The 13,131-nt window shown below is 30.3% G+C and overlaps 1 protein-coding gene across 1 annotated transcript in view; it reads right to left on the reverse strand.

Annotated features, from left to right (window-relative positions):
- Positions 1–7,544: 7,544 nt before the first annotated feature.
- The window catches only part of dtn (transmembrane protein 132C dtn), a 208,266-nt gene continuing 202,679 nt past the window's right edge, over positions 7,545–13,131 (reverse strand). Inside the window, exons 15-16 of the mRNA XM_067052267.1 lie at positions 11,995–12,379; positions 7,545–11,729 (exon numbers count right to left, since the gene is read on the reverse strand). Of these exons, the coding sequence (XP_066908368.1) occupies positions 11,399–11,729; positions 11,995–12,379 (716 nt within the window). The 3' untranslated portion in view covers positions 7,545–11,398. The remainder of the gene's footprint in view (positions 11,730–11,994; positions 12,380–13,131) is intronic.

Below are 13,131 nucleotides of genomic sequence, written 5' to 3' on the forward strand. Positions count from 1 at the left end.
ATATCTGTTTGTAAAATAAGTTCGTAGCGTTTTTTGCTAGTGATTTCAATAAAAACTTCAGATTCTTGTAAATATTTTTAATCAATTATATATGACCCATTTTGATCGATTACATGTTGCCATCTTTCAGGTAATTTTTAATTCCGTCCTCTCAGAACTTCTCAGATTTTTGTACAACTCCTCTATGTGCGTTTTGCAGTCCTCGAGCGAATTAAAGTGTTTCCCGCTAAGAGAAGTTTTGAAGGGCGGGAAATAAGTGAAAATCTGTGGGGGCAAGGTCAGGTGAATAGGGTGGGTGGGGGATCACATCCCTGCCAATCTCCAATAATTTCTGCCGGGTCTGCTAAGACACGTGAAGACGGGTATTATCATGATGGAAAACTATGTTTTTGCGATTAGCCAATGCTCAACATTTTTGTTCAACCGCTGCCATTAATTGTTCCAATTGAGTTCACAGTTCTGCGATATCCCGTGTCGTAGAGTGAGGGTTGTCTGTGACCAATGCTTGAATTTGGTCATCATCAACAGTTGAAGGACGACCGAGCGCTTTGCGTCTTCCAAGTCAAAATTTCCGGTTTTCAACCGAGCAAACCACTTATGGACGGCGCTTTCTGGTAAGGTATCATCGCCCTACACACTGCAAATAATTTTTTAAACCGTCTGTGCAGTGGATTTTCCTTTTCGGGATTAAAAAATCATTAAATGACGAAAATGAATTTTTATCTCTTCCATTTTGAACAAGAAAAATACCACTTAAAGATAAGGAATCTCGGTTGAAACTAATGCATAAAAGCACCTTAACTATTTTTTTAGAATGTGTAAACATTATTGACAAAGTAAACATGATTTTATATATACAGAGAGGATTAAATAGACATATTGAAAAACGCTACAAACTTATTTTGCACCCGAATATTATATAACTTGTTTTTATGGTTATTTATTTATATAAAAGAACAAAAATGATAAAACAAAAAAATCATATATATAGATATTATATTATATATTAGAAGTTTACTTTACTATGTCTATATTTTATAAGATCTAAAAAAATTGTCTGACTAGATTTAAGTACGCTGAGTATTTTGCAATCTAATACAGTTGGACAGCATAACTTTTTGGGATAAAGTTATTATTCGTATTACTGTTCTTAACATCAGATTAGGCAGTCTGGACCTATGTGGTTATTGTAAAAATTTGATATTCTTTTAAAAACTGATAATGTTGGAATTTAGTCTCGTGTAAAAGACACTCTTAACTATTTTCAATATTATAATTATTGAAATGTCGGGTTTAAAACAAGGCGATTCTCTATCACATATCTTATTTAATTTAATTTTAGAAGGCTTCCCAACGCTGAATTGAGGGAAGTTTACCTGGCAAATATAATTTAAGTTATACCATTGCAGCACATAAGGTAGGCGTGTAAGTTTGTAGAGCTCAATAACGAACGGATTTCTAAGTGTTAATAAGCGTTCGAAGGGTAGACCAAAGCGTTGGTGGAAGGGCTGAATCAATCAGGAATGATAGGTAGATGTGTGTAGCCCGTGACTGGTGATATCAGCGTCGAACCTTCGGCTTTACAAAGCTTTTCTTCTTATTATTATTAATCAAGGAACAATTTTAAATAATAAATAAATATAATTTGAGAAAGAAAAAAATAATTATATCAATAAAAAACAGATAAATATAGAATTCATAGCAAAATGTCCAGCAATAAATCCTAGGCTTTATTTTTCCTGAGAAAGTAGGATTTCCCACGCCTTAAGCCACTACACATTTAACTGCCTATTAATTCATCTATAGACTCCAGTTAGTGATTTAATAGACTATTTCTTATAGACCAAGGAGCATCCACAGCGATTCTTAGGACCTTGTTTTGGAATGATTGTATTTTTTTTTTGTTTCGTACAAGATGCTGCTCCCCAGACTTCACAACCGTACATCAGTTATGACCTTAAAATCGTCCTACATATATACACTCACAAGATTTTTTTTTTTTAAATCTTCTTAAAACATATTATTTTTCTATCAAAAATTCTTTTGACTTCGATAATAAGCAATAGAATAATTTTTAATTAAACAGACATTTCAAAATCATCTAATTGTAAGTTTTCTTATAAAAAAAATACATCGAAGATTTATTTTTAAAAATTGTTAGTTTCAAAATGTCAGGCTGCAAGACCTGCGTCTTTTCATAACAGCCGATAAGGCTACACGATGATCTGTCCAGGTGAAGCCTTCGAATAATTAGAGAAATACCGCACGCAAGTTTTTAGACAGGTGTATATGAAAGTGTCTTAGATGGAAAACTGCAGTACAGAAACTATGTATAAATTATTTGATATAATTCAGTATACTTTTAAGGGGTCTTTCAATATCATCATAATTATCATATACCTGTTGAAGGGCTATGCAGTGTCTACTATTCGTTTCTGGAATTCATAATGCACGCCGCCTCACTAGGAGATTCGTTGTCTTCCTCTTGGTCTTCTTCGCTTCACGCGAGTCTCCTAGGTCTTTCAGAATGGTTTCCACTGGTTTGACCTGGAGGTTTACTCGGAGGTTAGTATTGCATCCTGTATGATTTCTCCCTCTACTTTCCGTAGATATCACATCTCCTGGGACTGAAACTGGCTCGTATACTTTGAAGCGAGGCTCCAAAATTCGAAAGAATGTGAGAAAATAAGAAGAAACATCGACCAGAGAGAGACGTTAGTACAACAATATAGAAAGGAGTACGATCTAAGATTTTCCAGCACTATTTACCTGACATCCCTACTTACCAAGGGTCAGTTTTTTAGAACATTTAGCTCATTAAATAGTTATTATAGTTTCCATTAACATCAAGTTTCCATAAACACCTCCACCATTTTATTATTGCTTTGAGTCAAACTATTTATTATGTAAAAAATAAAGGAAAGGTTTTCCCACAAAAAATCACAAGTGTTTTCTTAACTGGTTCTATATAGGTACGTAGTAGATCACTGAGGTTACAACAAAAATAGAAAGAAAAAAACAGTTTTCAATTATTACTAAAAAACTAAACCTTCATCGAGACTAATATCCGATATCGAATTGAAGTGGATACAATTTTCTGAAAAATGCTTAAATAAAATATATTTTATTTCGATTTCGACCTAACAGAGATGCCATCGGATTGTCTTAAGAAAAGGCACGTTTCAGTTCTTTAAAGAAAAAAAGTGATATTCTAACTGTCCAGTTCGACCTAGGTGTACCAAATAATAGTAAAATAGTTTTAGGCTCATGACGTTGATAGTTATACACTAAAAGGCGGTTTTCCCCATAGAATATATAGAATGCCCTTCTTTGAGAAATACTTAATGTTCTAGTTATAACGAAAAACCTGAAAATCGTTAGGCTTTTTTTCCTTCTGGCGGGTTCATTATGGTGGTAGATTTAAAATCCGGATTCAACGCTCCACAAAATATATAGAAATGTTAAGAAACTATGGACTATAAAGTGACATTGATGAATTAAGTTTCTTAAGTTCACTTACAGTGTAGTGAAACCGAACCTTTTCTTATTCTTTAAAAAAAGGTTCTGTTCCACCTGTTGACTTGCTGGAATTAACTGACGTGGAATTTTTTAAATATTAGAAAAGCGTTCGACTCCATCCATCACAATGAATTATCAACATTAGAAGAACATGATATCAATTAAGTATACATAAATATATTAAAATCTTTATGTGAAAACAGGGGGCCTTCTTTTTCGTGGGTAGGATTAATAGAACATTTAAAATTCGTAGAGACGTGAAATCTAGTTGTCGACAATCCTCAATTTTATTCAAATGCATACTGAATAATGTGTTCAGTAAGTTAAACGGGAAACGCAATGGCATAATAAAGGGATACAATTTAATCGAATTTGAGGTTTATGGATGATATAGTTATTTTTACTAATTCATTTACCTAGACTGCCAGCTAACTTCATGAGCAGTGTGAAGCCGTGGGGTTGAACATTAATATCCAAAAAACAAAAATAATGACAAATTCGCTGAAAGGAAAGGCCAAACTTAATAATTAGAAAATCAGTTTTGTCTAGCAATATATTTATTTAGGACAGTCCATCTTATTAAAAGATAGAAAAATAAAATAAATAGAAGGATTAATATTGAATGGGAAAAAATACTAGTGCAAGAAACATATTTTTAAGTCACTTACCACCAGGACTAAAGGCAAACGATATTTTATAATATCTTAGTATGCTCTGTCATTACTTTTTCAGCCATAGTTCTCCCTATGAACTTTTAACACTTATTGATGGACATTTTTCTATTCTATTTGTTGAACATCCTTCTGTTCTATAGAAGGAAACATTCTCCCTTGTTTACCAAACATTTCAATGGGATGTTCATTAAATGCTTATTACTACTATGGTCCTAATTGTAATTTTTTTTTTATTAGTGTTACGGCTAATATATAATTGGTAATCGATTATGTAATAGATGAGATAAAAAACAAAACAAATCCGCTGTCTGTTGTTTTTTATACTGCAAACAGATAGATTGACTTCTTATAGTACAAGGGCCTGGAAGAAAATAGGCAGTTATTTCACCCCAATTTTTTATCACTATAATTAAAACTATGTATGATTACTAGTCAAAACTGATGAGACTGCCAAGTATAAGTAGAGAGAATAAAAAATGGCGTCTGTTTAAAAACTTTAAAAAACATTAATTTTTCATTCGGAGCTCTATATCTTATAAACTACCAACAACAATAGATAATATAAATGAACATTATTTAAAGAAGAGTAAATTTTCTGAAATATTAGTCCTATAATAGCCAATTAGCGTCTGTACGTGTTCACACACGTCTACAGTCTCCTCACTACAAACTCTTAATTGCAAGTATTCTGGCCATCTCCGACGTCTTAATAATTTTAGCAACGTCGGTTCATATTTCCAGAAGACAAGGTGGGCAGATATACCGCTCTTCTGAACTTACTTTAACGAAGACATAACCTATCCACAGTAGGGATTACCTCCTTCAATTACCCACGGTGATATTAAGATATTTTTTCTCTCTTTTGTTCAACTGAATTTAATTTTGCAATAGTTTTATGTTGAGTTAAGTTCCTTTTTTATTTTTCTAGTTTATATATTTGAATATTTTGTTTTACAGTTTATTATGTTCAATTATTTAAAACACAACAATAACAAAATTCGGCTATTCATTTATTTCATCTTCAATACTCTTCAGGGTCCGGCTAGTAAAGGTCCTTTTTGAACCCCTACCCGCCCCAACAATTAGGATAGAGTTTCATTTTTTCACTACACCTTACTGTTCAAGTGCCAATGAATTTCTCTTTATGATGAGAAAAAAATTTGGATTTTAACCAATGTACTATAGTTACTCAGCACTTCAAAACATTTCATACATGGTCTACAGAATTGCATAATGGCCATTTCTTGTGCAACAGTTTGGTCAAATATTTAATAAACTTTTGTCACAATTTATCAATTACAAATTACCAAATACCTATCATAATCCATTGGCAGCAGAAACTTTGCACAGCTGTCTGTGAAGTCTTTAATGATAGAGCTTGATAGTCCAAGAAAACAGTTTATACTCACCTCATTGATATTTTTACCAAAAATTTATTGGATCAGAGATAAAATGTAAATAGGTTTCAGATAAATAATAAATGTTTCCCCACTACACTTCAAATATTATTCCACAATTGTATTATTAACAGATAATTTATCCGAACTTAACTTCTTCCAAAAAGTCATCATTTTAGTGTTTAATTTACTTAACTAACAATTTAATAACACTTAACTAATAATTTTGAAGGTACAGATTATAAGTTGTCTCCAGAAAGTATATCTTACCATGTCAGCCTTCTTTATCAACTTCTCTCACAACCATGCCTTCATTCATACCTTCTAACCAATTTTTCCTTTAGCAACCTATTATCCTTTTCTGGAAGATCGCTGATTGACCGTGTGTAATAATAAAAGGAAGATGGTCTGGGTGCGGTCAAAGAAAAACTCAAATAGTAATTAAACTATCTATATTGAGCCAACGTTTCGCTCCACGTTGCAGGTCTTCATCAGGGCTAAAAAAGATACAAACACTTAAATGATGTAAACATAAATGAAAAAAGTAATATGTTAGTTGTTTTTTTGTGGTTTTGGTATCTTTTTTAGCCCTGATGAAGCCCTGCAATGTGGGGAGAAAAGTTGGCTCAATATAAATAATTTAATCACTATTTGAGTTTTTCTTTGATCACACTCAGACCATCTTCCTTTTATTATTATCCTTTTCCTTTCTTGTCTCAATTCAAAGATTCTCAGAAGCTAATGATTGTCAATCTCACTACCAATCCCAACTATATTTACCTCATGAATTCAATTCTCTGGAGGATTTTTTTGATTTTACTTCTTTGTCTTAGTCAGGTATTATAAACTTTCCCAAGACAGGAAACACTGAATAATCCTCCTTAATTATTCATTCATAGAGCTAGGAGTATTTTTGTATGATTTTTATTAATTTCCGATGCTTCCCTAACAGCAGGAGGGGGGAATTTACCAAAAAATCATTCATTATTTTTTATTCTTAAAGATACTTTTTCATGGCACTGAATTTAAGGTGCTGATAATTACCGTGACATTATATATTTCATATTCTATGTACAAGAAGTTCATGCCTATTCTATTTAAACAAATACTTAAATTTTATTTTTGGTTTCATTGTCCAATCTTGTGTACTTAAGATGTTATTTTGTCTTTTAATAGCCATGTAGATGTAAAACCCATCTAAAACATATTATTCAACTTTTGGATCAATAAGAAATTAGCCATATGGATAAAAAATATATATAAAAGTAATATTATAAATAATAATGACTAATAATTTCGAAATATTAAATAATTTATAAAAAAAATGTTTCGTTAAATTTGTTTAATAAACAATTTCATATTTCTTGTATATCTCACCACAGCAATACTAAGCAAACAGATAACCTTTCAGAAATAATAACAATCCTCAAAATTGTAGTAGGAAATAATACAAATATTTTGTGAACTGTTGTATCAACTTACTGAGGATTGAATTAAGTCCTATTTAATTATGTAAGATTAAACTAAATCCCATTAAAATCATTAGATATAGATGAAACAATTCTAATCAATCACCACAATGAACAGAATCAACAGTTAGAAAGTCAAAACAAATAAATGCCTTCATATTTTTTTTACATTCTAAATAATCATTTATTTTGAAAGAAATATTTTTATCTATTGATAACAAATAATGTAATATAAATATTTTCCCACTTATTATTAGTGGTTCCTAAATTTTATAATTTTTTAAATCTGAAAATCTGTCAGTAAATTGAACTTGTTTACCTAAATTTATAAAAATGTGATATGTATCAAACATTTATTATATAATCTCTTTTTATTTAAACCATCATAACAGTGAATTTATCATTCTTAAAACATATAATTCATAAACTAATTCATAAAGTATGTTTTATACCATGGAATACAATCGTGCAAAATGTCATTTACATTGATTATAACACCCATTAAACAAATTTTATTGAATCACACGCTTTTCCATGACAACACTCACATATGCTACAGACCTAAGTAGTATTTAAGTACAGTACAAAATTGTTCATTGAAACCTCATTTAACAAAATTTAATTAAATATATATGCTGCATATTAAAGCTGAGATCGAAGTGGCATGGATATAATACATTAAAATAATTAATAACTTAAATAGATAGTATACTTCAAGGTGCAGTCGTTTTAAGGTTCTGTTTAAACACAAAATTAGTATGGAAGATCTCCATATTTCTTAGTTCCTTATAAATTACAAGCTACAGCATTATACCTTTAACCCTCAGTACCAACTTCAATAACAATAACAATTAAATTATACGGTTTCAAGAAATAAATGATAAAAATCAGGTAACAAAAAATTCTTTAAAAAGTAGGAAGACCTGAGAATAAAGGGTTTTAGTTTGTACGACAGTAAAATTAACCCAAAAATAGTGATAAATTTTTGTGATTAGCTATACTTTAATGGAGGGAGTTGTTCTTAACAGTTCAATTTACATAACTGGGTTATAGAAGCACATCTTTCTAATGTCTAAAAGCTATTTTGATATATATCAGCAGTTTTCATCTTTCATATATATTTATATTTAGCTAACAATAAAACACATTTTTCTTATGGATACAACAAGGAACACATTATGACTACAAAATAAAAACCTGCAACAGATCATCCATTTATACACACAAAAAAGTTTGGTATTTACAAAATATTACAACGCAAAATGTACAAAGAGGGAATATATCACAAGATAAGCACACAAAGCATTTAAGGAATGGCATCTGACTGTGTCTTAAATGGCAAATTATAACAATTTAAAATACAGCTTTATATTTATATATAATATATATAAGTTTATACATATATATCTCAATTGATAAATCTTAAAACCTACTCGAGTATTAAACATCAGCCTTATAGTTATAAATACATAGAAATGCATAGAGCATATTTTATATTTGGAATTAATAGTTCCAGCATTCCATTATTATATGTACAAATAATATGTATATAATTAAATTAAAAATAATTAAACATTTGGTAAAATAAAACTCTCACATTTTAGACACAGTCACAAATGAAGGCGCTGTAAAGCTTGTGCAATGCTGACTAGAAAATTCGCTCACAACTTAAGTGTGAACAGCAGCCTTCGAGATTAACAGTGAGGCACGTTATCCATAGCGGGAGGTTTTGGTAACCATAGTTTGAACTATAATTGAAGACTTCTTGTGGTTAAACATGCAAGTGCAAAATTAAACACTATGGCACTTTAAGTGTATTTCCCAAAGATACATGCAGGCAACACATAAGTTATGTAATAGTTAAACACTATTACCAACTATTTGATGTGGGTTATGGCACTTTCAATGTTTACTACATTATTTCTAAAGGGTCCTATACTTTCAAAGTAAAAAAAAAATAAAAAAATTTTTTTTTATAAGCCACTAAGATTATTCTCCTCAAGAAGTCTTTAATCATACAGAATTATATACAATCTGCTTAATTAAATCTAATACTAATAGGAATGTATTCTATATAAAATAAATAATAAACTCCATTACAATTTAACAGTGAAACTCTTCAATATACCAAGTTTAAATAATATATTTATAAATATTGTGATATTTTATTCCATTCACAGGTTAAATACTAAGATTACAGAAAGTACCATATTATATATACTTTGATATAGTCTTATGTACACTAAGTAAAATTAAATACAATTTCCCAAGCTAATATATATTTTTTTTAATATTACGGCTTTGATAATCATATTAATTGAAATTAAATTGCTGAAAGGATTATTTTACTTCCTTTTTCCAAATGTATTACTTTTATAGGAACATATATATTATCAACAACAAGTGAGATTTAAGTGCTAATAATCTTTTAGAAGGTTTTTATGATTAATTGTAGATAGTGGCAATAAAAATAAAGATGAAAGTCAAGCATAAGGAAATAACAAGCACTATATATAATAAGAACAAAAACATTAGTTTCTGTTCACATAATATATCAAATTCTGATTAAGCCATAAGTTTTAACAAATAACCAGGATAGTTATCACAGTATCCTTCTGATTAAAAAAAATATTGATCCATGTCAGAACTTAAAAAAAAAAAAAAAAAGTATTTTTCATTTAGTTTGTATCTGTTTATATATTAGATAGGGAAGAGTAGCTTTAAACAAATTCATAATAAACAAAATTCTTGCTGGATTCCACTGCCTGACCATTTGGTTTTAATTTTCACACATCAAATCATTCATCTAAATAGTAAATTATTGATATTAAGTGATTCTTAAATCATATGCCAACATAGAAAGTTCAAAACATCTTAAATTAATAATGAACCTTAATAATAATAATTAAAAAAAATAGTTCAGGATATAACTAGGAATAACTATATATTTTAAAGCTGTACTTCACTTATGATTTCCTTCAATGTTTTTAATTGAATATTTAAGCGATCAACCCAATTATGATTATGCTAAAATAAATAATAATTATATAATGAAACAAAAGTTTTTTTTTTACTTTAAAACAAATATGGCACAGATTCCTACCCGCTATGAATATTTATGATTTAAATTTAACATGTTTTGATCAGAAATACCACCAATCATAAACAGAGTAAAATTATAATATCTTAAAACAGGGTGATATTTCAATTCTTTTACATGTTCTATTTTGTTTAATTTAATGAAGGAAGTGCAACAGTTATAGGTCCTCTTTGCCCCCGGAAAGAAGGCTAAAATAGACAAGATTTTTTTTTTACCTTTTAAAAGATTTAAACGAACCTATCTTACTTTTTGTACATAAGTTTCTCTTATGACCAGCTGTTTCAGACTGTCATGTTTCAGCTAAAACTTCTTATAAATATCACTTTGGCTCTCTTACTTACTTAGAAGAAGGTAGAAGGACACATAAATACCCATTTTAAAATAAATTACTGGATTAATATTAAAGACTACATAAACACAACCAAATTCAGTGCACTCTTGGTCAATGACTTGCTTTATATTATTTTACTAGGTTTTTTTTTTCTATTTGACAACCATAAGTTACAAAAAATGTCAATGGCTCTCATCTAATAAATATAACAGCACAAAGTTCAGAATCGGAGTATTATTTGAAAACATGTATCTCTTTTTATGTATATTATTAGAATTCGTAAGATGGGAAAATTTTTAGGATAAAGAAATTGTTAGTCAATAAATGGAAAATACCACCGATTATTCTTGAAGTTAAATATTAAATGAAACTCAATCCCACTTAAACTGATTAAAAAGATTACAGACACAATGAACGAAAAATTAAATAAACTGTTTGTTTGCTAAAACATTGTAGGTACTGATTGAGTTTTAGACAAACAGTTATTATTTTATAAAACTATCAATGATTCTTTTTTTCATTAACAACAACTTAAATGATTTTTATTCAATAAGTTCACCACTGATGAACTTTTCTTTCTTTTAAGTTCAGAATGACATATTTGAAAAAATATTCCTTTATTGTTTTTTATTTTAAACATTTATAAAACAATGTCTTGGTCTTGTTTCATCGAACTTAAAATGAATAGTTAAATACAAAATGGAATCAGTATTCTCAATATATAATAAATATACTTGACTTTTACAAAAAGCAATGCTATGAAGTAGGTTATGGGTAATTTAACTAGCAAGGGATAATTTTTCATGAGGGTGATATTAGTTAACCGGTGACTTATTCACAAAGAAACAGGTGCATTATTGTCAATATTTCAAGGAAGGAGCCATTGGGTATAGATAAGATAAAACAAGTCAAGCATTTGACTCCTTTAGGTTGTCAAAATACTCCATTATTTGGTTGTAGTCCATTCCAAGATTCAGCTCTTCAAGAGCTAGGCCAGGGTCACCGGCACCAAACATCGGATTGCCTACAACTGTTGCTCTTGCTGCTTTAGTTCCGACCCCTTGCCTACCCCTTTTGTGGTGATGGTGATGATGTTTTCTCACTCCGATACCATTCTCTTGGGGTGCTGGTGGCGGTGGAAGTGGTTGCTTTCTATGGGGAGGAACAGGAGGCCGATATTCGACACCATGGGGAGGAACTGGAGGTGGAATGCAGTTATCTTTATTTTCTCTATTAACACTGCAAAAAAGTGATTTAAATATCTATTAAAAATATTCAATGATATAAAAAAAAAGATTCAATAGGAATAAGGAAATTATGCCATACTAATCAATAACGTAAACAAAAAAAATCACAATTTACACAAAGAATTGAGCAATAATAATAAAATATAATGAAATTAAAATGTTTTCAACTAATATCAATTTTTTAAGTTAGTTTGTTTTTTCTTCACATAATTCATTATACTTTCAGATATTTGTACAGAATTTTTTTTACCACTTACCAATGGTGAGATTGTGAAGGTAGATCGATGTGATTAGGATTGTGAAAAGAATTCCCATGATACATTGGATTATCTGTAACATGCAGTGTCGACCTTCCCATCCAAACCCAATCGTGTGCATTCTGAGCAGGAAGGGCAGGGCCTCCAGATGATGGTGCGAGGGGCCCCCCTCCTGCTCCATCTTTAAATCGATTGGCGTATACAACGCATGACACAACAAAAATAACTATTGCACAGCAGAACACGGCTAGCAGAATATACATTCCTATCTCCAGCAGTGAGAGATGATGAGTACTAGTGATTCCTACACCATTTCCTCCATTCATTCCATGTTGTCGGGCCTGCACAGTTGGTTCATGATTGTGTTCATCTTTAAGAGGTATTCCTGTAAAAAAAAAAAAAAAAAATAGCATAGTAAACAGTATTTTATAGAATTCCATAAATATAAGGTCTACCGGAAAGTTATGTCTGTTTTTAGAATAAAACAAAATTAATTGATTAATGTAACTATTAAGTGAGACATGATCTTTTATGCATGGTTACTGATAAAGTTTATTCACACCACTGTATTTTGTACAAATTCCAAAAGGAAGAAATGCTAAAAAAGCACGTAGAAATTCATTGTAAATATTGGTGAATATACAGTTTCTGGTAGAATATGCAGATGGTTCAAAAAATTTGAAATAGGTGATTTTGACCTTTCTGATCAACTGTCTGCCAAGATCAACAATAATGTCAAGATCATGTTAGAGCAAAATCTTTTTTTGACAACATCGAAGATTGTGGAAAGGCTCAATTCAGCTCAACAAACCATTTTGGACTATATTTGGAAACTAGGATTGGTGTGGAAATATTTTAAATGGATATCAAAACTTTGCATGCCACATCTATTCAAATCTCTGTTTGTACTGAACAAAATCAAATCCTTCTTGGACAGGTAGCGGGGGATGATAATACGATTACCTAAAAGGGCATCATCATAAGGAAAAGGGCATGTTGTGAACCCACAAAACATGCCCCCTACATTCCTTTAAACCAATGTTAAGCCTGAGTATTAGAATGTTGTATCAATCATGGGACATTTTAGTTGGGTTTCAACATTGGTCTTCAAATGTTGAAACCGAACAAAAAGCTAAA

The sequence above is a fragment of the Halyomorpha halys genome, unplaced genomic scaffold (genome assembly GCF_000696795.3).
Source record: "Halyomorpha halys isolate HHAL.00 unplaced genomic scaffold, Hhal_1.1 Scaffold664.1, whole genome shotgun sequence".
NCBI classification, from domain to species: domain Eukaryota; kingdom Metazoa; phylum Arthropoda; class Insecta; order Hemiptera; family Pentatomidae; genus Halyomorpha; species Halyomorpha halys.